We start from the raw sequence: 27,369 nt of genomic DNA, 5'->3' as shown, positions 1-27,369 counted from the left end.
ACCAACGGCAAAAGGAAGACCTTTCTCTCTCTGTCTCTCTCTCTCACTGTCCACTCTGCCTGTCAAAAAAAAAAAAAAAAAAAAAAAAAAAAATACTGATAAAATATGAACAGTTCTGCAACTATCAAAGAAATTGGATTTATGATTTAAACACGAAAAACCCCAACATATTCACTAGTCAATTATAGCCAACAGTTAAGAAAGAAATTAGGTCAATTTTACACAAATTAAAGATAAATGAAAAAGAACAATAGCCAACCTATTTTACGAAGTTGACATAAATGATATGAAAATAATCTTAAGTACTAGCACAAAGAATCCAGCAATATGTAAAAAGGATAATTAATCATGAGTATATAATTCAGGAATTGTATTTATGCATATACTTACATTTAGAGAATAAAAAATTATCATCTCAGTAGACATAAACACGTATAAAATTGAACACAATGGATTTTCTTTTGTAAGATTTATTTAAATGAGAGGCAGAGTGACAGGAAGAGGAAGAGGAGAAGGACAGAAACAGAGAGAGAGAGAGAGAAAAATATCTTTTATCCACTGGTTCACTCCCCAAATAGTTGTTAACAGTCAGAACCGGGCCACGCCCAAGCCAGGAGCCAGGAACCCAGGGTCTCCCATATGGGTAGCAGAGGATCAAGTACTTGGAGCATAAACTGCTGTCCTCCCAGGTGCATTAGCAGAAACTAGATGCAAAGTAGAGCAGCTAGGACTAGGAACAGCACTCTGATATGGGACGCTGGTGTCGAAAGCAGAAGCTTAACCCACTGTGCCACAACGCTGCCCCTAAATCTTATTTAAAGGAAAAAATTAAGAATAAAAGGAATTTCTTCAGTCTGAATGAGAGATATCTACAAAGTTATAGCAAATACCATACTTAGTGGCAAAATGCTGAAAATTTTTCCGTAAAATTCAACTGCAATACTACACACAAATGAAACAATAGTTTTAAAAATAACAAATATGTCCAGGGACTCTGTGGAAATAACTATATTATCAAAAGAAACTAAACATAACCCATAAAGTCCCGGTCGGGGCGCCGGATTCTGTCCCGGTTGCCCCTCTTCCAGGCCAGCCCTCTGCTGTGGCCAGGGAGTGCAGTGGAGGATGGCCCAGGTGCTTGGGCCCTGCACCCCATGGGAGACCAGGAAAAAGCACCTGGCTCCTGGCTCCTGCCATCGGATCAGCGCGGTGCGCCGGCCGCAGCGCGCCAGCCGCGGCGGCCATTGGAGGGTGAACCAACGGCAAAGGAAGACCTTTCTCTCTGTCTCTCTCTCTCACTGTCCACTCTGCCTGTCAAAAAAAAAAAAAAAAAAAAAAAAAAGAAACTAAACATAACCCAAACATAAATCCTACCAAGTACTATTTTTTCTCTTCAGAACTTAAAGAACTAATTCCAAAACAGTCATGGGAAAACAAACAGCAAAGAATAATCTAAGACACTCTTGAAGAAGTATGAGGTGGGAAGACTTGATTTACTGGGTATCAAGAGTTATTCTAAAACATCATGCTGAACTAAGTGCATGTCCACACAAAAATGAAAATTGAACTGTACCTCACAGTACAAATTCCTTCTGGAATATAGATCTGAACGTGAAAAACAATACAATAAAGCTAATAAGAATAAGCATCTTCATGACCTTAGTAGGACTCAAAAAGTATCACCCATACATTGATCAATTGGATTAACAAAGTTGCAAGATTTGTAACTAATAAAGGATATATACCATCAGTATGTATAAGGAATAACTATAAATCAAGAAAAGAACCAAACAACCCAAATATTTAGTAAGCACTTTAGGAAAGTATTGATTCTAATTAATTAATTTTAAAGGCAGAAAGTGAGAATTTCCATCTGCTAAATGCCTGTAACAGTTGAGACGAGGCCAGACCAAGCTAGGAACCAGGGACTTAACCCATGTTTCCCCCATGGGTGGCAGGAACCCAACCACTTCAGTCATCAACTGCTGCCTCTCTGGATGCACATCAGCAGTAAACTGGAACTAGAAGCAGAGCAGGACATGCACCCAGGCCCTCAACAACACCTGTCCCAATAAAAACCAGAGAGTTAAATGGCCATAAACATACAAAATGGTACTTTACCTTGTTACTAATTACAGAAATGCAAAATAAATCTACAGTGGGGGACAATATTACTAAACAGAAATTATAAAGGAACCAAATAGAAAATTTGGAATTGAAAAATCTAATACCTGAGAAGAGACAGAATCAGCCCCTAAGGCATTCGGATCTGGCTGAAAAGTCCATGAGAGCATTTCAGGCATGGAAAGCCAAGACATAGTGGCAAAAATTGTTCTGCATGAAGGATCTCTGTGAGTGAGACCCCAGTGGAATGAAAGGGCCATCAAAGAAGGAGGTACCTTTCTCTGAAGGGACAAGAGAACTTCCACTTTGCTTATGGTCCTGTCTAAATACTGATAGAGTTTGTGGACTCAAAAGGATTCCATACCTAGATAGTTCATGTCAACAGCTTTGGGTGGTAACTGACATAAAAAATAAGAGTGTTCATTGTTAAATCAACAACAGGAGTCACTGTGCATTTACTCCCCATGTTGGACCTCTGTCCTTAATGAATTGTACGATGAGAATTAATGTTAAAACTTGTCTTCAGATTGTACTTTATACTTTGTGTGTCTGGGTGAGTGCAAACTATTGAAATCTTCACTTAGTATAGAGTTAGTCTTCTGTATAAAAGTCAATTAAAAATAAACCTTAATGAAGAATGAGATGGGAGAGGGAGTAGGAGATAGGGTGGGATGGGAGTGGGGGTGGGAGGGTGGGCACTGGGGGAAGAACCACTACATTCCTAAAAGCTGTACCTATGAAATTTGTATTTATTAAATAAAAGCTTTCTAAAAAAAAAAAAAGAGAGAGAGAGAAAAAGAAAAAGAATTAGCAAGCTTGAAGACAGATTGACTGACATTATCCATCTTGAAGAACAGAAAGTAAAAACAATTTAAAGAGTAATAATTTAGAATAATTAAAAATTTGGGAGGCCGGCGCCGCGGCTCACTTGGCTAATCCTCCGCCTGCAGCGCCGGCACCCGGGTTCTAGTCCCAGTTGGGGCACCAGATTCTGTCCCAGTTGCTCCTCTTCCAGTCCAGCTCTCTACTGTGGCCTGGGGAAGGCAGTGGAGGATGGCCCAAGTGCTTGGGCCCTGCACCCACAAGGGAGACCTGGAGGAGGCACCTGGCTCCTGGTTTCAGATTGGCGCAGCCGGCTGTAGCAGCCATTTGGGGGATGAACCAACAGAAGGAAGACCTTTCTTTCTGTCTCTCTCTCTCTCACTGTCTAACTCTGCCTGTCAAAAAGAAAAAAAAGAAAAAAAAATTTGGGGTGTGAACCAGCAGATGGAAGATCTCTTTCTCTCTCTCTCTGCCTTTCTGTAACTCTGCTTTTCAAATAAATAAAATAAATCTTTAAAAAAAAGTGCCTATGTAACTCTTGATAGAGATATACACTAGAACTCTAAAAACTTGTTTGGAATTATCTAAGAAAGGTAAACACAAACATATCTGATGATCCAGCATTCCCACTTGTAGATACATGTACCTGTGCAAGATTGTTCATAGCAGTATTATCCACAGAAGTCAAAAACTGAAGACAACCCAAATCCAGAATGTATAAATAAATATCTATCTAAAACTTTCTAAAATAACATGGATGGATTACAACATACTGATGAGCAAAACAAGTTAGACTTGAAAGGGTTTATCTTTTATGATTCCATTGGGATAAAGAAGAAAAACAATCAGGCAATATTAAACTGCAGTGTTTTAGAATGCATGCTTAAGTCACAAATCTATAGAGAAAAGCAAATAGAGTGATTAATATAACATCAGGCAGCTAGCAACATCCTACTTTTTGAGCTAGGTTGTGGTATATGAGTATTCATTTGCTTTGTAGTAATTCCTTGATATGTATTCTGGAATATATTTTTTGGTACATTTTTCTTTATGGATACTACACATCCTGATAAAGTTTTAAAATTTTTAAGGTATGCTTACATAAAATAAAATAAATACTTAAATAAATACATAAAATAAAATACTTAAAATAGTGAAACTATCTATCTAAAATAAACTATAATCTTACCTCTGAAAAATGCTTAGTATATTGATAAACAGTAATTTAACCACCCTTGAAATATACCATCCTATTTATCATACAATTATGATGCTATATATTTTATAATGTGAATGCTGAGCTATTTAGTTCCTAAAACAGAAAAACAAATTGATCCTAGCAGGCAGAGATACAAACCTGTCAGATCAGGCTGAGTACAACATAAGGAGATGAGGTAATGGTTTAGAGGCAGCAGTATCTTTCCCTCTCCTCAAGTAACATCAGGTCTGACATTTTCAGTACTAGTATGCCTTCTCTCTCTCTTTTAAAGATTTATTTATTTGAAAGAGTTACAGAGAGAGACACAGAGAGATCTTCCATGCCCTAGTTCATTCCCCATATGGCTGGGCCAGGCTGAACCCAGGAGCCAGGAGCTTCATCTGGGTCTACCACATGGGTGGCAGGGGTTCAAGTATGTGGGCCATCCTCCACTGCTTTTTCCAGGCTATTAGCAGCGAGCTGGGTTAGAAATGGAGCAGCCTGGGGGCCAGCGCTGTGGCATAGTGCGTAAAGCCGCCATCTGCAATGCCGGCATCACATATGGAAACCGGTTCATGTCCCAGCTGCTGCACTTCCAATCAAGCTCTCTGCTATGGGCTGGGAAGGCAGAAGAAGATGGCCCAAGTCTCTGGGCCCCTGCACCTGCATGCGAGACCTGGAAGAAGCTCCTGGCTCCTGGCTTCAGATCAATGCAGCGCCTGCCATTGCAGCCATCTGGGAAGTGAGCCAGTGGATGGAAGACCTCTCTCTCTCTCTCTCTCTCTCTCTGCCACTGCCTCTCTGTAACTCTGCCTTTCAAATATGTAAATAAATCTTAAAAAAAAAAAGAAAGAGAGCACCCAGGACACCAACCAGTGCCCACACAGGATGCCCGTATTGCAGGTGGCAGTTCACCTGCGATGTGTCAACACCAGCCCATTAAGCCTTCTCTTGAGGTCAGATAAAAATGTCATAGACACACACCTTTCCATGAAGAAATAAGACATCGTCCTGAGAGAGGAGAAAACAGACTGAAGAAAAATACTTTATTTTCTGACACAACATTGTATATTGCTCTGGAAAGTTTTTACCATAAAAAATGGCCACTTACTTGATCAAGATTTGAAAGGCTGTTAGGATCCTGACTCAGCCCTTGGTACTGTCCCCTGAGTCTGTCCCCAGCAGCTATTTTCCTAAACTTCTTCAGATCCACGACATACAGTGCACTGAATAGAGAAGACACATTTGTTACAAGCAATCACGGATTATGTCAGGAAAACTGGCCCCACTGAATTACAGAAGAGGCCACTAGCCAAGTACCTGGCTTCTCTTTGAAAAAGAAAGCTGCATCATGCACCACTTCAAAGATGTCTAAGAGGTTACTGCAAAATCCACGCTCTGTCACCACTAGCTAGTATTTGTTACTGTTCCTTATTTAACTGTCCTCCAAAGGACAAAAGATATCTAACAAATGCAATGGATTCAGTAATAAAAGGAAAATAAATAATTTTTATTTTTTAGAAAGTACAAGTTTGGGGGCCGGCGCCATGGCTCACTTGGTTAATCCTCCGCCTGCGGCACTGGCATCCCATATGGGTGCCAGGTTCTAGTCCCGGTTGCTCCTCTTCCAGTCCAGCTCTTTGCTGTGGCCCAGGAGGGCAATGGAGGATGGCCCAAGTGCTCGGGCCCTTGCACCCACACGGGAGACCAAGAAGAAGCACCTGGCTCCTGGCTTCGGATCGGTGCAACACTGGCCGTAGCGGCCATTTAGGGAGTGAACCAACGGAAGGAAGACCTTTCTCTCTGTCTTTCTTTCTCACTGTCTATAACTCTACCTGCCAAATAAAAAAAAAGAAAGAAAGAAAGAAAGTACAAGCTTATTTTGGTGCAAAAAATGTTTTGCATGATATGTGGAAAATGTGTATTATGAAAAAAACTAGGCATAAATTTCAAAAAATTTTTGCTCCAAAATAAATTATTTTTAAAAATTATTTGAAAGACAGAATTAGAGAGAGAGAGAGAGAGATCCTCCATCTGCTGGTTCACTCCCCAAATGGCTGCAATGGCCAGGGCTGTGTTAACCCGTAGCCAGGAGCCTGGAGCTTCCTCTAGGTCTCCCTTGTAGGTGCAGGGGTCCAAGCTTTTAGGCCACCTTCTGCTGCCCTCCCAGGCACAGTAACAGGGAGCTAGACAGGAAGTGAAGCAGCTGGGCCTCAAGTCAGTGCCCATATGGGATGCTCAAGATGCAGGTGTTGGTTTAATCTGCTGCACCACAGAGCTGGTCCCATAAGTTCATACTTTTAATCCCAGTTTTCCATGAACACTTAGAAGTATCCTATTGTATCCTATAAGTCTCCCTACTTTCAAATCTTTCAAATCATACCTTTCCCACAGAAGATAATGGAATGTTCATGAGAAATGCAACAAATACACCCACTGTTTAACCTGAGTTCTACTTCTAGGAATTGATCCTAAAAATACACTTGAAACATACAAAATCATGTATTTAATAGATTGCTTATTATTTATTATAAATCATTATAAATTAAGACTCATATACTAAAATATCAAACAATTTTAAAAATAAAAGTCCCTCTCTATATATTGAAGACACTAAGTAAAAAAGGCAATTTATAAAACAATGTAACTAGCATGGTATACTTTGTACAAAAAAGAATACACATTCATAGCTGTTTATGAAAGAAGAAACTGTGCAAGGATAGACAGTAAATAAATAGGGGGAAGTGATCTATTGTGGGGTGGGAACTGAGAAGAGAGATAGGATTGGAATCTTTTTTCCCACAGTATACTATATTTGGGATAGGACATAGGTATCTTAACTGCTGGGCTAAACACCTACCTCCAAACTCATACTTAAAGTTTTTATAATTTTCACTTTTTAATTATTTTTAAACTTTTTTTAAGGAATACAACTTTATACATTTAATATATATAGATTTGAGAACATGACACTTCTTCCCCCTCACCTTCCTCCCACCCACACTCCCCCCCTTCCCTTCCCATTCTCATCCCTTATGGAGATCAATTTTCAATTAGTTTTTATACCCAAAAGACTAACCCCAATTTTGAACCAAACTAATGTACTACTTATTCACAATCTGAAATATTCAAAATTAATTTTAAAGATAGTATATTGTCATCAGGAGTACCCCTTTTTCAGTACCTGATGTGATACTTTCGCCCAGCTAAATGACTGGCCCAGTACCCCGACTTCCAGAACCTGTAGCCATCCATTTCTCTTCGGCTGTCACAGAAAGGAGTATAACCATATGGGGCACCGTCCAAATTGAAATCTCTTAACTCTTTCAGATCTGTCCGTACAATCTGGGAAAAGAGCATCAAAAGCCAACTGGTGAGTACCCACGCAGAGATCTATAAGGCAGTTTCGTTAAAATACAGAACACTTCCCTTAAGGCAGCACAGAGGGGAGCCTGGTGGGTAACGACACCAGCTCCACCCTGATCCCTGCACTTACTGGCTGGATGCCATCACTAACAAGTAAAACACAGCCTAGCACGAGGCACACGGTATTCTAAGTGTTCAGAGGAGCAGGAATACAAGAAATTTCAATTGCTTAGCCTCTCTTTCTCACTGGCTCAGGTTTCAGCCAGATCAGGATGAGGCTCTGCGGTGGAAGTACATTTACTTGTGTGAGTTTGTAGGTTCTAACACCACCACGTGTTCTGGAAGACTATCTGCATTACCCCCTGTTACCAAGGCCACACAACCACTTGAGCTGTGTCAATCACCCATGCCAATAACTCCTATCTTTTGGGCAGATAATAAGAGATGTTGGAAAATACTATTTGCTGTGTTATGACTGTTGAATATCTCCCCAACCGTCCATGTGTTAATGTTAAAACCTTGCTTCTCTTCTGGCTCCTGCCTACAGATCGGCGCAGTTCCGGCAGTTGCAGCCATTTGGGGAGTGAACCAGCAGATGGAAGACCTCTCTCTCTGTCTCTCTCTCTCTCTGTAACTCTTTCAAATAAATCTTAAAAAAAAAAAAAAAGGCTTGCTTCTGGGGTGGTACTATTCAGAGGGGATGGAACCCTTGGAAGCAGGGCCTAGTAGGAGGCTCTCAGGTCATTGGGGGTGCATTCTCAGAATGGAGTTCTCCAGAGAGAGTTGTTATAAAAGCCCGAGTTTGAGCTGACTCACTCTGCTTCCTGGCTCAATATGTGACCACATGCTTGGACACGCTCCCTGCCATGGTCATCTGCTGTTCTCAACAGAACGCAAACCAATGGGCCCTACCCAATCCTGGACTTCAAACCTTCCAAACTGTGAGCTAAATAAAGCTTTTCTCTTTATGAAGCTATCTCCTGGGACCGGCATTGTGATGTAGCAGGCTGAAGTGCCACTTGCAGTGCTAGCATTCCACATGGGCACCAGTTTGGTCCTGTTCGCTTCACTTCCAATCCAGTTCCCTATTAATGTGCCTAGGAAAGCAGCAAGGGATGGCCCCAGTTCTTGGGCCTCTGCACACATGTGGGAGACCTGGAAATGGGCTTATTTGAAAGGCACAGTGACAGAGACAGAGAGATCTTCCATCCACTGATCCACTCCCTAGATGGCCACAACAGCCAGGTCTGAGCCAGGCTGAAGCCAAGAGCCAGGAGTTCCATCTGGGTTTCCCATATGGTTGGTAGGGGCCCAAGTACTTGGGCCATATTATACTGCCTTCATTGGCACTGTAGTAGGAAGTAGAATCAGAAGCAGAGCACCTGAGACTCCAACAGGCACTCTGATATGAGATGCTGGAGTTGTAGGTGGCGGTTTAACCTGCAGGACCATAATACTGGCACCCATATTTTTTAATTTATTTATTTATTTTGACAGAGTGGACAGTGAGAGAGAGAGACAGAGAGAAAGGTCTTCCTTTGCCGTTGGTTCATCCTCCAATGGCCACCGCAGCTGCTGCGCTGCAGCCGGCACACCACGCTGATCCGGTGGCAGGAGCCAGGTACTTACTTCTCCTGGTCTCCCACGGGATGCAGGGCCCAAGTACTTGGGCCATCCTCCACTGCACTCCTGGGCCACAGCAGAGAGCTGGCCTGGAAGAGGGGCAACCGGGACAGAATCCGGCGCCCCTACCGGGACTAGAACCCCGTGTGCCGGCACCGCAAGGCGGAGGATTAGCCTAGTGAGCTGCGGCGCCGGCCACACCCATATTTTTTAAACTCTGACATAAGCATGTATGTTACCACAAATGGAAAAATTCCTCTTAAAAAAGGAAAAGGAAATCTGTTGCCTTTATTACAACTAGGAAAACCTGACCCCTAAGTGCTTACCTGATCAGCATCCACAAACAGGAATTTGTCAACAACTAATGGGAAAAGGACATCCAGGAAGAGGATCTTGTAACCCCAGATGATGCGCTGTTTCTCAGTCTGCTGATGAAGCCACCGCGGCCATTTGTACTGAACAAGCTCATACTGGAAATTGTATTTGTTTGCCATGTAAGGTATAAACTCCTGTTTTTAGACACAGGAAACAACAAACAACCATTTGTTCTGATTAAGAAAACTGACATAATGTAAGGCAACCTCCGTGATTAGGGCACAAGTAAAATACATTCATCAAAACAGCGACCTAACAAATAACTGATACATAAAATGATAAAAATCGTTTTAAGCATAGGATTTTAGATTTATCTGTGTGTGTATGTGTTTCTACGGCACATGCACTTTAAGTCCATTTATCCATTTTTGAGTTTGACTGAGACTTCCTCAAGGCTACATCTAACTCAGGAAATAATACGGCACAGCCAAAACTCTGGACAAATTTGCTGCCATTAATGAAGTCTTTCACATTCTAAATACAAGTAACTTCTGGAGACTGGAAATGAATCATTTACTTAGGAGAGATATTACTGAATACATTAAAAGTTGTTCAGTAAATGCTATGGGAAAGGGGGGAGAGATGCAAATGAATCAATTTAGATGATGAATTCTGACTGATAAAAACAAAGCAAAAAGCTTCCATGGCTATTTTTGCTTTACACAGATGAATCATTAATTCATCATCAAATGGCAGTGGTTCATAATAAAACCAATCACTCTTTTCAATGGAAACCAACAGTGTGCTTTCTAAATTAAGGTAAGACATGCCAGCTTCAGAGGAAGGGAACATTATTCCATCAAAATCTGCTTCGAAAAAAATATATATTCTTCTATACTCATCCTATCCAAGCTTCTAACAGGTCACAATTTTGGTCTGGTTTTATAACAAACATTCCCATCAAACAGACCAACTGGAGGAATAATCAACATATAAACAGACAACTAAATTAAGGTATCCTAATCAACAGACAAAAATTAAAGTATCCAGATGAAAGTAGTAAGTATATATTTTGCTGTAAATATCTCCTTAATAAGAATGTTATTTTTCCCCTGTGAAACAAACCTTAAATGTAGGGGATAGATAATTCTTCAAGAACCAGAACTTCACAGGAGTCTTGGTGTTCTTCAGCACTGATAGCATCATTATGCTGCCAAGCGAAAAAGCCAATAAATAATCTTCCCATGTTTTTTAACCTCAACAATAGTAACTACAGTCAATCACAACACAGCTAAACATTCATGGCAGGACTAACTGACGGCTCAATTAAGTAGACAGAGACTTTTATCCCTATTTACACAGTTATCATTGAATGGGTGGACAGGAACATTTCTCATCTATAAATATATACCTAACCAAGAGGCACAAAGGTTGTAATTCTGTGGTACGATTTCTTTTTTTTTCCAAAGATTTATTTTTTATATTTATTTGAAAGGTAGAGTGGCAGAGAGAGAGAGGGAGGGAGAAAGGGAGACAGAGAGACAGATCTTCCATCTGCTGCTTCCCCAAATACCCACAACAGCTAGGACTGGGCCAGGCTGAAGCCGGGGGCCAGGAACTCCATTCCGGTCTCCCACATGGGTAGCAGGAACTCAAGTACTTGGGCCATCACCTGCTCCTTCTGAGGCGCATTATCAGGGAGCTGGATCGGAAGTGGAGCAGCTGGAACTTGAACTGGCACTCTGCTATGGGATGTGGGTGTCCCAAGTGGCAGCTTCACCTGCTGCACCACCACATCTGCCCCGTGGTTACTCCTTTAAATACACTGCTTTCCTGAGTGACATACTAATTACGGTACAAACGAATACTGCAGGTTGTAGTACCTGCACACCCCTGCCAAGCCACAGCAAAGTCTGGTACCAAGGAAGGGGTATGTAAGTGCAGCCTCTGATGGCCTCAACAGACAGCCCTGCCAGGGAGAGCTGGCAGAGGGGAGGGGAGGCCGATGGGTACAAGCTCAGGAGTCCCTGCTATGAAAACAAAAACGTGTTGAATTAAGGAATCTAATTAAATTCAATAATTACTATCATCTCTATGTCAGGTTAAATATTTTTCTTGGAAATAGGAGACCTAAAAGGAGTAACATGGCATTTTAATTATTTTCTATACTAGACTTGCAGTGAAAATGGAAAGTAAAATGAACTCTGGAAATTAGGAAAGTGACTCTCAGGCAAAAATGCATCTTCAGGGGTGGTGCAGTGGGTTAAGCCACCACTTGGGAGGTCCTGAGAGTGCCAGTCCTGGTACTCCCCTTCCAATCCAGCTTCCTGCTAATGTACCTTGGGAGGCAGCAGGCGATGGCCGAAGTGCTTGAGCCCCTGCCATCTCTGCGGGAGCCTGGATATGGAATTCTGGACTGCTCACTTCAGCTTCACCCACCCTCAGCTCTTGTTGGCATTTGGGAAGTGAGCCAGCAGATGGGAGATCCATCTCTCTCTGTCTCTCTTTCTCTCTTCCCCCCCTTCAAGTACATGAAAATAAGTCAATAAGCATTAAAAATAAAAAGGTGCATCTTCAGAGCTGTGCCTTCCTGACACCATAACAAGGCACTCCTGCTTGCCTTCCCCTGTGGCCTCTCCAGTGTGGCGGTGAGACTCAGGCAGGTCCCCTGTGCCCTGGGTCCCAGCTGGTATAAAACAGAAATATTCTTGCACAGGATAAGAACCTTCAGAAGGCAGTGAAATGTTCCACAGGGCCTGTTCTCATTTTCTCTACGTCAAGTTCCTAATTACTAAATTCTTTCCAATTTCTCTTAATTATAAGTAACGCTTGTGGGCCACCATCTACAATGCTTGCACAGGATAGTAAGGTCTATAGCCTTGGAATACACACACAGAGCACTCATTACATAGCTCAACTTTACAGAGTTGACCAGATCAAAACAGATGTTTACAATTACATATGGCAAGCTAGTCACAGTGCCTAAAGTACTTCAAATACACACAAACACAGTGGGCAGAATCACACACAATCTTTCCTTTCTACAAATTCTGTGACAAAATCATTCACATATATAAAATAACCAAGAAGACTAACCGAAGAAATCTTTCATAGAGATGACCAGACGCGACAGAGAAAATATTAATTATGTCATCTTTATCTTGTTTTGCATCCTCAGTCTTCTGTCCTCCCGTGAAGCCCCTGTAGTAACAAAGGTAAAAATAAGGCTGCTTGGAATGCAGGCAAACAGACATCGCACTTTAAGGAGAGAAGAGGGGGATGGTCCTTTCCCATTCCTTCCCTGGAGGGGAGATGCAGTGCGAGCTGGCATGAGATCCTCACCGGCCACAAGAGCACAGGCTGACAGCACCACGCTCCAGGGTAACAAGGACACTCACTCCAAGGCATCATGCCACTTTAGGCGTGGATGGAACACAGGCTTCTCCACAGTACACAATGTGTACAGTGGGAAAGAGAAAGGAGCAGCTACCAATCAACTCCGCAAAGAGTAGGTACTATTCAACAGATGTAAGGACAGAAGGAACTTCACTGCGAGGGGACAATAATCTCTTTTACTTAGTTAAAACATTAGGAAAACATTTGTCTACTTCAAATGTAAGTAGAAAATCTGCTACACAAAAGCAGAAGCAGAATGTGAGAAGCCCAGTCAGCATCACTATACTGAAGAGGAGGAGAGAGGATGGTACTTAGATATGTCTCAAACTTCCCTTAAAAACACAACTTCTTTTCGTGATACCAATTTACCATTTGAAGGAGTCCCAAAATCCAGACTCATTCTCATTCGTCCCATCACTCAGCAGGTCTTCGTTCACCATGTCTGCCTTCTTCTGAACCTGCAATCATATGGGATGGATCTTATTCATCCAAGTAGGTCTAATAGGCAAAAAACCGATGTGCACTGATGTACATCGTGAGTACTGTCAACACAATTCTCCCACAGGCAGGGGCAACGCACCCAGAGACTAGAAATAGTCAATAAAATCAACTGCATCAGGATGCTCACATCAGAACCTTAAGCGAAGAGACAGGACCTCTTAATTAGACGGTAACCATTTTCAGCTTGCAAAATCAATGAAGGACATCAAATTAAACTTTGAGTAAAGCCAGAAGCATGGTTCACCAGGCTGACAGCTAGTTCTGGGGAACAGTACAGCCTACACTAGCTCTGTCAGGAAGGAAGCACTTCAGGTCAAAACCTGTTTGCAGGATCTACTGGCACAGACACAGGTTGAACCTTCTCTACAGCTCTGTAACCATTTCCTGCTCAACCAGGCATGGCCTACTTTAGGTTTTACTATGTGTAATGATCACTTATCCCATAATGCATTTTACTTGAACTTAGGCCACTAAGAACTTCAAAATGCTGAGAAGAAAAAGCAGGAGTGAGAAGAAATCAAATAGAACTACCATTTTATTACAGATGTTGAAATTTTCATTGGTATTTCTCCCCAGTACTCAGAAAAAGCTGATCAACAATACTACTGTTATGACTAGTCAAGTAAGACAGAATCCATTGAGAACATTTTATATGGAATGGGATCTAACACTGCTCGGAAGGTGTGATCCCCAAGTTCAAGAATGTCACATTCTCACAGTTACAGACTTTCCTTGCAGCAGTACTCCTATAAACGACAATGCTAAGTCCCAAAGGGAATCTGGGACTGGTTTCAGGATCTGTTATGTTTACCTAGGGGCTACCAAATAACAGAAAGCTACTCTGCCAATAATAAACAAGTGGCTGTGTTAGTATACTCAACTCACCTTGACTTTAATAATTTTGCTTTTGAAGTTGTTGAGGATGACGACAACCTCATCGGCATCAGGAGGGGAATCAGTACCATCGTGGCTTGGAGAGAAAAGCAGGAGACATACTACAAATCCCAGTTCTCACAGGGCAGTCAACGCTCTGACAACAATCTGATGTGTTGTTCATCCTCCTTACCATAAAGGATGCTTTCAGAACAAACTATGTTTCCACAACCTGAAGGAAGTCATTGCAAGCTTCACAGAAGCAACTGTCAGTCTGGATCTGCACACAAAGTGTGCACTCAACCTCCTTTACAATCCGCCTCAAGTCACCTGTCAGAGCGGGAGGCTCTCGGACATGGCAAGCACATGATGAACCCTGAACAACCGAACATGTTCACAGATCTAAGCCGGCAGAGAACCTTCCATAAAGGAGAGTGAGGGGGAATGTCCCCTCTGTGCCATCACTGGAACCACATCACATCTACTCCTTACTTGGAAGAGTACTGTATAGGAATCTATGCTTTCCTTCCGTCTAGATACATAATCAACCAGGTTTAGACCCTGCACCCAAGCTAGTACCTAACAAGCTCTATCAGCAGGGAGATGGGGCAAAGGGAGAAAACTAAAAAATAATGCTTCCCTACTAACCAGTCATCTAATTTCAAGGTGTAGAAATTCACGATAATAGGGGCCGGTGCTGTGACATAGCAGGTAAAGCCACCGCTTGCAGCACCGGCATTCCATATGGGTGCCGGTTTGAGTCCCAGTTCCAATCCAGCTCCCTGCTAATGCACCTGGGAAAATAGTGAAAGATGGCCCAAGGGCTTGGGCCCCTGCACCCCATGTGGGAGAACCAGAAGAAGCTTCAAGCTCCTGGCTTTGGATCAGCCCAGCTCTGGCCATTGCAGCCATTTGAGGAGTGAACCAGAAGATGGAAGGCCTCTCTCTCTGCCTCTGCCTCTCTGTAACTCTGCCTTTCAAACGAATAAATCTTTAAAAAAAAAAAAAAAAAAAAAAAAGTCATGATAATAACATGAATTCACTATGTTTGTTGTCATTCAGTAGAGCAGAGAAAGACTCTAACAAAGGTGAACCCACAGCAAGAAGCACTCCCAAAACTGAGAATACCCATCTGGCAAGCCCAGAGGGCAGGAACCAGAGACAGTTAAGGAGTGGGGATCACTTCACTCTCAGGGAAGCGGGAACACTGGGGAACAACAGCACAAAGAAGGGTCAGAGTTTGGAATAACAATTAAAATTTTATAAAACCAGATCCAGAAAAAATGTTATTTGGAGAAAAATCTGTTTACAATGAAGATGTTACTATAATAGACAATTCTTTTATTTCCTGGATAAGAAAAATGATCTCATGCACCTTGCTTTCATGTGTGACAGGTAAGATAGTATGGAGCAAAGGCAAGGACACACAAAGCAGTGCTTTAAAGCAATTCTAATGAAAGTATGCCCTAGACAAATTTCTCAGAAAGTCTTCTCACACAGCTCAAAACCAGCTTAAATTATGCTAATAAGAATTTAGACGAAACTTAAACTAATAAATATATATAATAAACCTTAAGCAAAAAGCTACTCTTGGGAAGTTCTAGGAATATTTCTAGACCCATGTAGACCAAGGATGCTAGCACCAACAATAAGGCTCCCTGGTCAAAGTGTTTTAAAATCACTTAAGATCAAGCAGAGAAGTTTGTTGTTTATTTTTTTCTTCTGTCCGAATGAATAAACTTCTCACCTGCCTATTGTCTGCAGCACCATGACTACATGGTTTCATTCTGGAAAATCATTAATGCAAAGGAGTTGTTGAAGAATACAACCTGACAATTCAAGGGTTCTTCAAAAAGTTCATGGAAAACAGAATAAAAAGTAAGTGTATATTGGTGCAAATGTTTTGAAATTTATGTACACTACGGGACTTCAAAAAGTTCACAGAAAATGCATATTATAAAAAAACTATACATGGGTTTTATATTTTATTTCTATCTCTTATCCAATTCTACCATGATTCTCCCATATTTAATTTACTGGAAAAACACAGCTTCATCATACATATAATTATAAATTAAATTCATGTTGTCCAGCTAACTGTCAGGATAATATTCAACTAGATCTGATTCTGACTTCAAAATGTTTTGAGAAAATGCACCTGTATCTCTTATTCCCTACCTGTAGATCCTATAAATATCCTCAGAGCGACCCTTCCTAAGTCTGAGAATCCAAGCTCCTGGGTTGGCTTTTAGCTGGAAATAGCCCTAGGACAAGAAGGAAAGACAAACTTTAGTTCTCTTTAAAACATCAAAATCCTGTTTCTAAGGAATAGCTACTTCTTTTTCTGAAACAATTTTTCAGTCACCTATGATTTCAACAAGACAGCTAATAAATCAGTATAACTCTTTAAAAAAATTAACAAATATACACTGGAAACTCTAAAGTACAGGCCAGTCAAACCAAGTAGTCTGCCTTTTGGCTGTGTGTCAGTGAAGAATCAACATGGGGCTGGCTTCATGGTACAGCAGATTAAGCTACCGCTTAGCCTGGCAGCATCTCACATACAGAGCTTAGGATCAAGTCCCGGCAGCTCTGCGTCCGAGCCAGCTTCCTACTAACACATCCTGAGAGGCAGGAGATGACAGCTTAAGTACTAGGGCCCTTCCCATCCCATATGGGAGATCCAGATGGGGGTCCTAGCTCCCGGCTTTGGCCTGGCACAGCTCTGGCTGTTGTTAAGTATTTGGGGAGTGAACCTGTCGACGGAGGATGTCTCTGTTGTTTCTGTCACTCTGTCTTCCAAATTAATAAAAATAAATAGACATTAAAAAAAGAATCAATGTGTGATTTATGAATAAGCTTCAAAGCTCTAGGAAAAACATCAAGGCTGTCAGCTCAGAAGCAATTTATTTCATACAGGCCAATCACATTACAGCAAAGATTCTACTATTATCCTTTTAACTTAACATAATTCTAATCCACACATTTAACTGAATGAATGTTTTTTTATTGACCAAACTGAGCCAATTATGAATTTTAATCTCACTCATGGTTCAGAAAGCTAAACACTCTATCATCAATTATGATAATGCCAATTAGCATAGTGACTATAGCGCCATCTGATGAACTGATTATTTACCAGATTGGCCATGACAATGGTATCCACGATTACAGGATTGGTTGAGGTTCCTAATGTAAACTGCAGTCCTCGTGGGGGCTGGCCCGTGGTGACGTCATAGCAATGACCTTCCAGTAATAGGTATTCCAGCTCATACTCAGCAGCCACTATGCTGTCCACCTGCAATATTGAAACTGAATTACTTGAAGACTGCACAGCTACATGGGTAAATCTGAAATGCGTTTCATAAAAGGAATGAAGCAGACAAAACAGACTTACATACTGTATGGTTATATTTTAAGAAATTCAAGAAAAGACAAAACTACACATGGACAGAAAGAAGATCAGTAGTTTCCTGAGGCAAGGGGAAAGAGGGGCCTGCCGCAAAGTGCTGGCTGCACAACTCTGAACATATTAGAACTCTTAACCTGTATAGTTTAACAGGGGCTGGCATTGCGGTGCAGCAGATTAAGCTTCCACCTGTTATGCTGCATCCCCTATTGGAGTTCTGGCTGCTCCACTTCCAATCTATCTTCCTGTCAATGTGCCTAGGAATGCAGCAGATGGTGGTCCAGGTAACTAGATCCCTAGCACTCATGTGGGAGAACAGGATAGAGTTCCTGGCTCCAGGCTTCAGCCTGGCCTAGATGTGGCCATTGCAGTCATTTGGGGAGTGGACCACTGGCTAGAGGAGCTCTTTCTGTGTCTCCCTCTCTCTGTCATTCTGCCTTTCAAATAAATAAATAAATCTTTAAAGAAAAGGGTAAAGTACATGTTATCTGAATTACATCTGACACTAATGTCTTAAGAGGCCCTTCTAGACTGATGTGATCTACTACTGGGTCTGAGCCTACCACCATTGCACCATAAATGGGTTTATATACAATTAGGAATTTGGAAGTAATGACGGTCTTACCTCTTCTAAATAAATATTATCAAGATCGTAGGGTGTTCTGACAGATTCTACCATCCAACTCTCAGGGGTGTTCAGATTCAGAGTGAATAGTGGTGACTGTGGCATATCCAAAAATTTTGCTATTGGACCTTTAGCAAAGCTGTTGTCTGCACTGAAAGAAATCTCTGGTTCTAAGACATAACGGTAAAAGCTGAAATCAAAAAGAGAAGTGTTAAGTGTTTTTCTGTGTGACATGTCCTTGAGTTTATAAGCACTCACACAAGAAAACAAATGGCTTTCAACAATCCAGATTTCCAGGGCTATCCTTCCAGGTTTGGGAAAGTGTTCCCAGAATCACCTTTTGACCTAATGATGTGTCCTGGGGTAGCTGCAGATGCAAGAGGAGGGTAGGGCTGAGGAGAGGCCATTCCCTCGTGGGGGTGGCTGCTATCAGGGTCACATGCACCTCCAAGTTCCTGGGTACTTAAGTCCCTTCAGGGAGAACTCACTTTTCTCTTAAAAACCAAGATCTAGACAGGTTCTCAGGCTTGGCTTGAAAACACTGTGTATGTAAACACTTCTCCCCCAGGACAGGGGAGAAGCTGGCAAACCTCAGAGACTTGGCAAACACTGTTTTCGATCCACTCAGAAATAACTGGCAGAAGGCAGCACATTCACAGGTAAGGTACATCCCACAACAAGTGTTACACTAGCATCGCTAATGCTTTTTATGTTACATTTCCGTAAATGACCACTCCAAAGCACCTCACATCATACAGCTATCCTCCCTTTGAAAACACAAGCAAGTGAGCTTAAGCAAGATTCCTCTAATACATGTACTCCAATTTGAAATTACTCTAAAGATGAGAAGCACAAACACAGGTAGCCTGGGTTAATGCCACGTAAATGCTTCCATGTCCATATAATGTTTTAGAGGAAAAAAAATGAGAAAACTGAACTTTTATTAAATGATCTTTTCAAACATGATGTCCACCACTTGATCTTTAAATATCAGCTTTTGGATTCGGAACCATTTTATCTTAAACAGTGTTTTACCTTTTTAAAGGCATGTCGGAGAGTTTAGATTGGCAGTTCATAAACACTCGTAGATTCACGTTTAACAGCTGAGCCAAAACCTAAAAGGATAAACCAGGTGACAAAAAAATTAAATTTTCTCTTCCGAAGTTTATCACTTTACACTTCGTTAAAAGCAAGAACATTTCTTAACACTTCAATAAAAGATGTTAACAATCAGTGCCATAAAGGTACATTGGAGAAAGTTCAGGAAATATCTCTCGTGAAGAACCTAAATCACATATACAGGCAAGGGTCCTTTTAAAAGCTCATGAAAAATGGGATTTAAAGATAAGTTTGTTTTGGTATAAAAAATTTTGAAAATCCATGTTTATCGTATGATATAGTTTAAAAAAAAAAAAAAACAGGAAGCAGGCCATTGCAGAGGACTGCTCCTTACATAAACAAAATTTAATGCTCAGTTTTAGGGAAGCCATGGATAACAGATATCTGTTCAAAGAGGAAAATGTTAGGGCTCACTACTACTGCTCACAAACTGAAGTATGACAAACATCTACAAAAAGTTAGGTGATTATACTTCAACAAAAATGTTACCTTAAAAAACTCAACTGAAAGAAATGATGGTATTATCTTTTACCTACCAAAAAGACATACCACTATCAAAAAATCTGTGGTAGTCAGAGAAAAGGAAAAGGAAAAATCAGAACTGTTACCTCTTTCCATTATTAATTAAAATATAGCATAAATCAACTTAATTCAAAGATATATTGCTCTAGATGAGGATGTTAATAACTTTTAAATGATGTGAGGTGGTAAGTGAAACTTGAGCCAACTTTCTACAGCTATGAAGCTGTCATCAGAAGCCTTTATCAACCTTGACGAAGGCTGCCCAGCCAAGCAGGCCCTGTGGCATTTACCAACGGCCCTTGAAGACGACTCAGAGAAAAATGAAGCCCACAGAAACATGGACACATGACAACATCAGACAAAGACGACGCCAAGCGCCTGTGCAGCTGTCCCTACCAAGAGCAAGGGGGTGAGCCTCTGTGCTTCTCGGGTGACAGGGTCAATGACAGCCAGGACATCAAAGTACGTCTCCCCTTCCTTCGGTTTCAGCTTAATGGCACTACAAAGATCAAAAGGATCAGACATTAATATGGAAGAAAGGAAACAAAGTTAAGTCATCACTGTTTTGTCCAAAAGAACCCATCAGCCCTCTTAGCACTTGAAAACATTTTAGATCTAGAATAACTAGGCTGTAATGGTGGTCAGCTACGTGATCAGCTCTATTTCAAAGTCAGCAAAACATTAATAACGGGCTCGCTCGAAATGTCTTGAAAGATCTGTGTGAAGCAAGGAAAATCAGTTGGAAATTATATTCAACCAAAAACAGCTAAAAACTACTGATGCTAGCTCGTGAGAGTTACTGAACATTATGTCGACTTTTACTCCTTGGCAAGAAGGACATGAGGAAAGAAGGAGTGAATCAATCTTTTCAAAATGATAAAAGGAAAACAAGAACATTCCAGAAAACCCACAGAGAAAAAGAGGAAATATAAAATCTCACTGTCCCATCACTTTACTGCATCTTTATAAAATCCTTTTCAGATGTCTGTATAAAAGGTAGCTGTAACTATAGAATATTATTAGCAATTTTAAAACCATTTTGTTCTTTTCCCTACTTTAGCAGAATTATATTCAAATATTATATATCAAACATCATGAATAAGGAATATTTTACTTACCAAGAGACTATGCCATGGTTTACTTAAGCTATTCTTTCTAGCTGGACATTTAGATGGCTTTTGATCTGTAAACAATTTATACACTCCAGAATATGGAGGCATGAGATTATAGAATCACAGGATCTGAATACTTTTGTGGCTAATATGGTTGTCAATCAAATTTCCTGAATAACTAACCAATTTACAAAGCTAAAAAAATGTTCCCCACATCCTCACCAGAATTACCTTGACAGCTCGTTAGGCTTGCACCTGTACCTGCAGGATACCTGGGGGAATTCACATTCACCACACACAACTTCCTGTGGCAAGGCTTTCCTCTGAAGCCACACTGACAGGTAACTTAAGAGGAGCAGAGGCCTCAGTTTCAATTCAAAAAGGAATCAACCTGAAAGGATTTCAAACTACCCCCAATCTTTCAAAATCACTAACTGCAGCAACCAATCGATCTACTTATATTGGTCACAGAAATGGCCAGAATAAAGTCAAAAGATATAGAAACGAGGTCAGATCTGGAGATCATATACATTAGCCTAGGGTGCATTATACTTCACCAAGGAAGTACTGTTCACAGGAATCACTGAGAGAGATTCTATTAAGATGTAGATGCTGGTTCAGTATGCCAGGCAGTACCTGCTGCTCGTCCTCCGAGTGCTGGACACTCTGAGATCTAGGGTGTACACAGACAGCTCAGATCTTCCTGTTTCTAGCATAAATGAGAGACTTCTGATTTGAATACAGTAAACACTCATTTCACTAATACAACCACAATGAGAAAAATTCTTCTAACCACAATATAATCTTATGGCCGGCGCCGCGGCTCACTGGGCTAATCCTCCGCCTGCGGTGCCAGTAGTCCAGGTTCTAGTCCCGGCTGGGGCACTGGTTCTGTCCCGGTTGCTCCTCTTCCAGTCCAGCTCTCTGCTGTGGCCTGGGAGAGCAGTGGAGGATGGCCCAGGTGCTTGGGCCCTGCACCCGCATGGGAGACCAGGAGAAGCACCTGGCTCCTGGCTTCAGATCAGCACAGTGCGTCGGCCGCAGCGGCCATTGGAGGGTGAACCAGCGGAAAAGGAAGACCCTCTCTCTCTCTCTCTCACTAACTCTGCCTATAAAACAAAAAAACAAAAAAACCACACAATATAATTTTATCCTGACAGAATTTGTAATTAGGGCACTTTCATTATTAAAAACTCAAGGAGATTCATGGAAAAAGGATGTTCTGGAAAAGGAAGAGGGCTTCCTTTACTCAGGACTCACTATCTTGGCCATGAAGGACAAACACGAAAGGTCACTCAGGAAACGTTTGCTGTGCTAATAACAAGAAAATGAGTTACCTGCTGAAAGCAGGCAAAGGGTTGTGAAGACGGATACATGTGAGTGCAGGTGGCGAAATTCAACAAGGGTTAGCCAGGAGCCACAGAAATGGCTGTTCACTGGTGATCTGCAAAATCAGGAGACCTAGCAGTGACAACAGAGGGTCTGCATTCCAACCTGCGATCATCAAACGGTCTGCAGGCACCAATCGCATCTCCACAAGGACTGGCTATGACAAAGCCACTAAACCGACCCACACCAGAGTAATCAGGTCAGAATCACACTGAGTAGGACACAGCATGAGGCACAGTTATGCTACGCACCCGCCAGACAAGGCAAGGGCTACATATCTTAACTGTGCAGGGGTCTCCCTAAAAACAGCCCAGGTCTAATCATGAGGAAACATCTGAGCTGCGGGAAACTCCAAAGACAACTGTCTTAGACTCAAAAAATGTCAACAGCATAAAAGACAAATGACTAAAAATGGGAGGCTGGGGGATATCTTCTGGACTAAAGGCAAAAAGACACAACTAACAGTAACATGATCTAGACCAAAATAAACATTAAAAAACAGCTGTAAAAGGTCATGACTGAGACATGGAAAAACGTGAAGAAGGTCTGTGTGCTAAAGTCACTGCCTGAAGGTCAGATTTCTGGGGTGTGCTTTATAGTGCTGTGAGGAAATCCTAGTGCTCAGGAGATGTCTAAGTCTCAAGGCCTGTTGTGTACTAACATCTGCAAGGGACTTTCCAATGGTGTGGAGAAGTGTGACTGTGTGTATTCAACACATGAACATTATGTATGCCACACACACACACACACACACACACGCAATGATTAATGCGAATGCAGCATGCCCTCAATTGATGATCTAGGTTAAAATAAATTAAATTTGAATGTAAAATGTGGGGCCAGTGCTGTGGCATAGTAGGTTAAGTCTCTGCCTACAGCACCAGCATCCCATACAGGCACCGGTTCATTTAATTCATTTTAATTCCACTTTCCACAAACTTTTTGAAGTATCTTTGTTCAGACCTGACTTGCGTGTATGTTGACATTTATATCTGAGTGCATACTTGTAGCAGAAAACAGACTGTTTAGTGAAACAGACCGGTTGATATCTCTGTCTCCCTAACTCTGCCTCTCAAATAAATAAATAAATCTTAAAAAAAAATCTTGAGTTGTTTGCAGTGCAAATTATAAAATTATGCATATACCTTAACCTTGAACTTTCTGAAGTACGCCTGCATATGAATTTTACATATGAATATGAATGTGTATCTGAAAATCCAGCATTTTCCATTTCTATCACAACTTAAATACTTAACTTGTAGGGAAAAAGTAAAGGAACTGAGGCAAAGGCAAACATAGTTTAATATTCAAGAATATGCATAAACTTTACATTAATTATATACCTGTGTTTTTCTTCAAAAAACTGGTACTCGATTCTTGCTTCTCCTTTTGGTTGAGCAGACAGGAGTGCATCCACCTTCATCACCAAGTCACTTGCCCTGAAAGATAGGGTTAGTGAAGTCTTAGTATCCCTTTATCCCAAAATTGGCCAATTCTTACCAAACACATCAGCCCAATGCTGAATGCCAACAAGACAGTTTGAATAAAGGCATTAGCTCTGAACTGACAGGCATGAGAAAAAGCATGATTTTATAAGTGATTAGCTATATAACTGTGTGCAAGTTACTCACTTTTCTGTATATGAAGTTGAAATAGCACCTCCTCCGCATGGCTTTATAAACACTGCTCTTACTAAACCTATCAAGCACCTGTCCATGGCTTGCCCATTACGGGCTATCAGTATAATTTTCTCCCTCACCTTCTTTCAAATAACTTCAGTTATTTATGTATTTGAGAGACAGAGAGAAAGAGAGAACTCATTACTTTTTATGATCCTTAGAGCAATATTGCACTAGAAAAACATTCAGAAAAAATATAAATAAGAAATAAACAATACAGATAATATCAAGAAATAAGCTCTGACATTTTGGCTAATAATTTTGTATTTTAACATGGATATTTAAAAACAAATGTAGAAGTACACTACTTGGCAACCTGCCTTTTCAATTAAAGTATAAAAGTCTTTTTATTGGTCAATAAATACAGGGATATATCAATATTTTAAATAACTATAATATATTTATAGATACATGATAATCCATTGAATCATCCAGCTATTAAACATCTATATTGTTTCAAACTTCAATATTATAACCAACTCTGTAGTAAGTAACTTAGAAAATCATTTTTGTTTCCTCTGCACCTTCCAAAGCTTCCCATTAACCCAGGTAGAACTTGAACTAAATTATGAACCTGAAAGCAATGCTCTAACTTGTAGAACCAAAGACAACATCCCAAATAAGAATTTTACAACAGTACTTCAGGGGCTGGCATTATGGTGAAGCAGGTTAAGCCACCACCTGCCATGCTAGCATCCCATGAGTGCCAGTTTAAGTCCCAGCTGCTTCACTTCTCATTCAGCTCCCGGCTAATGCACCTGGGAAAGCAGCAGAAGATGGTCTAAGTGCTTGGGTCCCTGCCACCCATATGGGAGACCTGATGGAGTTTCTGACTCCTGGCTTCAACCCAGCCCCAGCTCCAGCCACTGCAGACATTTGGGGACTAAACCAGAAGATGGTACTGTCTGTCTCTGCCCCTCTTTACTCTGCCTTTCAAATAAATAAATAAACCTTTAAAAACATTTTTTTAAAAAGAGCATTTGTGGGCCAGCACTGTGCCACCACCTGCAGTGCTGGCATCCCATATAGGCACCAGTTTGAGTCTTGGCTGCTCCACTTCCATTACAGCTCCCTGCTAATGCACCTGGGAAAGAAGCGGAGGATGGCCTAAGTCCTCAGGCCCCTGCACCTGCATTGAAGACCTGGATAAAGCTCCTGGCTTCGGTCTGGCACAGCCCTGGCTGTTACGGCCATTTAGGGAGTGAACCAGCCGATGGAAGATTTTTCTCTCCATCTCCCCTTCTCTCTATAATGCTGTCTTTCAAATAAATATTTTTAAGAGCATTTGTGATTATATGTGAAGAGTAATCAGGCTTATTCTTTTTATCTTTCAACACCAAACAATTACATCAAGTTACTTCCTTTGGTTGATCTTCTCCATGCTAATTTTGAAAACATATAATCCAGGTCATTTGCTTCCTGTGATGTGTCAACATGGCCATAAGACACATAACAGAACATCAAAGAACATGTAACCAAGCTTCAGAAAGTTGAGCACAGGCATAGAGCTGGAGGACTGGATGAGGAATGAAAAGTGGTGGCTACAAAAGGGAAATGGGGGCAAAGAGGTGGGTGTCACTCCAAGGTGGAGCAGCCCTGGCACTAACAAAAGCTCTAAGAAGGCAAGAAAATTCCGAGAAGCTAAAGAGTTTTAGCATCAATCTTTCGGCAGTCCCATAACTATCTTATTTCCCTAAACTACCCAGGACAGATCCAGACCAATTCTGACTAGCAAAGGGTAAGTCTTGCAAGCATGGTCTAGCAAGTATTAAGGCATAACGACTCCAAGCAGCTCCCAGAAAGCCTCCAGTGGTCCGAGACACTAACCCAAGACTATGCCTGAGACATGGTTTGCTTCCTAGTCAGCAGAAAGGGGGCAGCCAGTAGGCCAGGGCATGGGCCTGGAACCACTTAAGAACCACTGAGGAAGGCAGAAATCTCATCAGTAACTGTAGTACTGGCAGAGGTGGAAAGATTTCCTCTTGTATTACATGAGACTTGGCAAAGGGAGTGTTTAGGCAGCCATCAAAGTCAACGCTTCACTAACACACCCATCTTGACCAATACACCATGATGATATATGAAAAAGCCAAGGGGCAAGCACTGTGCTGTAGTGGGCTAAACCTCCGCCCATGACACCAGCATCCCATATGGGCACTGGTTTGTGACCTCTTGCGATCCAGCTCTCCGCTTATAGCTTCGAAAAGCAGTGGAGGATGATCCAAGTGCTTGGGCCCCTGCACTCACATGGGAGACCTGGAGGAAGCTGGATCCTGGCTTCAGATAGGCTCAGCTTCGGCTGTTGGGAGTGAACCAGCAGATGGAAGACCTTTCTGTCTCTCCCTCTCCCTCTCCGTAACTCTGCCTCTCAAATAAATAAATAAATAAATAAAGTCTTAAAAAAAAAAAAAAAAAGAAAAGAAAAAATTGAAGGAAACAATCTAGCAGAACTTTGAAATCTTGTTAACTCCCATCCATGTAGCCAAGGACATTTTATAGAGAGCAAAAAAGCAACTGAGAGAATGAGAGAAAATATTTGCAAAGCAAGTATCTGATAAGGAATCTTCAAGATCCAGACTATACAAAGAATATCTACACCTCAACAACACAATTAAAAATGAGTGAAGTAATTCAATAGATATTTTCCCAAAGATAGACAAATGGCCAATGTGCATACGAAAAGATGCTCAACACCACTCAGTGGGAAAGTGCAAATCAAACCATAGGGAGATACTACTTCCCACCCTTGACTATGGCTATGGCGAACAAAAACCTGAAAGACAAAACAACATGCACTGGTGAGCATATAGAGAAACCGGAACTCTTGGACACTGTTGATGGGGATGTAAAATGGGACAGCCACTGAGGGAAAAAGTATAACAGTGCCTCAAAACACCACACATAGAACTATATCCTCCAACTATATACCTCATTTGATGTCTAACACAGAAACTAGGAACATATGACTTATGAGCCCTAAATACCCAGTAGGGACCCAGTCCACTCAGGCCACTTTTGTGCAGCCAGAGAAATAAAACACTAAAATATATTAGCTAATAAAATTACTTAAATAATTAAGATTAAAAAATGAAAGTAACCAAATATCATCATCACCTTTGGAGGATACAAGGGAAACAATTCAGTATTCTGCTTTGGTAAGTGAAGAAAAGGAAGTGCTTAACTTGACTTCCCTTTCCTGAACAAAATTAAATTGAAGAATAACTAAACAGATGACCAACAAAAGTCTGTCCTTATGTAAGTGTCCCATATAAAAAATAAACTGGCCCCTCCCTTTT

At 41.3% G+C, this 27,369-nt stretch overlaps 1 protein-coding gene across 5 annotated transcripts in view; it reads right to left on the bottom strand.

Annotated features, from left to right (window-relative positions):
* UGGT1 (UDP-glucose glycoprotein glucosyltransferase 1) overlaps positions 1–27,369 on the bottom strand; it is a 115,349-nt gene that overhangs the window by 12,455 nt on the left and 75,525 nt on the right. For all 5 annotated transcript variants that reach the window (XM_070071037.2, XM_070071038.2, XM_070071039.2 and 2 more), the window contains 13 exons: positions 23,738–23,833; positions 20,290–20,392; positions 19,288–19,367; positions 18,253–18,442; positions 17,358–17,516; positions 16,397–16,482; positions 14,231–14,315; positions 13,214–13,302; positions 12,545–12,649; positions 10,574–10,658; positions 9,460–9,642; positions 7,329–7,489; positions 5,256–5,370 (listed from right to left, as the gene is read on the bottom strand). In XM_070071037.2, the coding sequence (XP_069927138.1) occupies positions 5,256–5,370; positions 7,329–7,489; positions 9,460–9,642; positions 10,574–10,658; positions 12,545–12,649; positions 13,214–13,302; positions 14,231–14,315; positions 16,397–16,482; positions 17,358–17,516; positions 18,253–18,442; positions 19,288–19,367; positions 20,290–20,392; positions 23,738–23,833 (1,537 nt within the window). The remainder of the gene's footprint in view (positions 1–5,255; positions 5,371–7,328; positions 7,490–9,459; positions 9,643–10,573; positions 10,659–12,544; positions 12,650–13,213; positions 13,303–14,230; positions 14,316–16,396; positions 16,483–17,357; positions 17,517–18,252; positions 18,443–19,287; positions 19,368–20,289; positions 20,393–23,737; positions 23,834–27,369) is intronic.

Source organism: Oryctolagus cuniculus, chromosome 3, assembly GCF_051225735.1.
Source record: "Oryctolagus cuniculus isolate XC-2025 breed Fujian yellow rabbit chromosome 3, ASM5122573v1, whole genome shotgun sequence".
In the NCBI taxonomy this organism is placed as follows: Eukaryota; Metazoa; Chordata; class Mammalia; order Lagomorpha; family Leporidae; genus Oryctolagus; species Oryctolagus cuniculus.
Note: the sequence above shows the minus strand (reverse complement) of the source record. Positions and strands in the feature narration are given on the sequence as shown.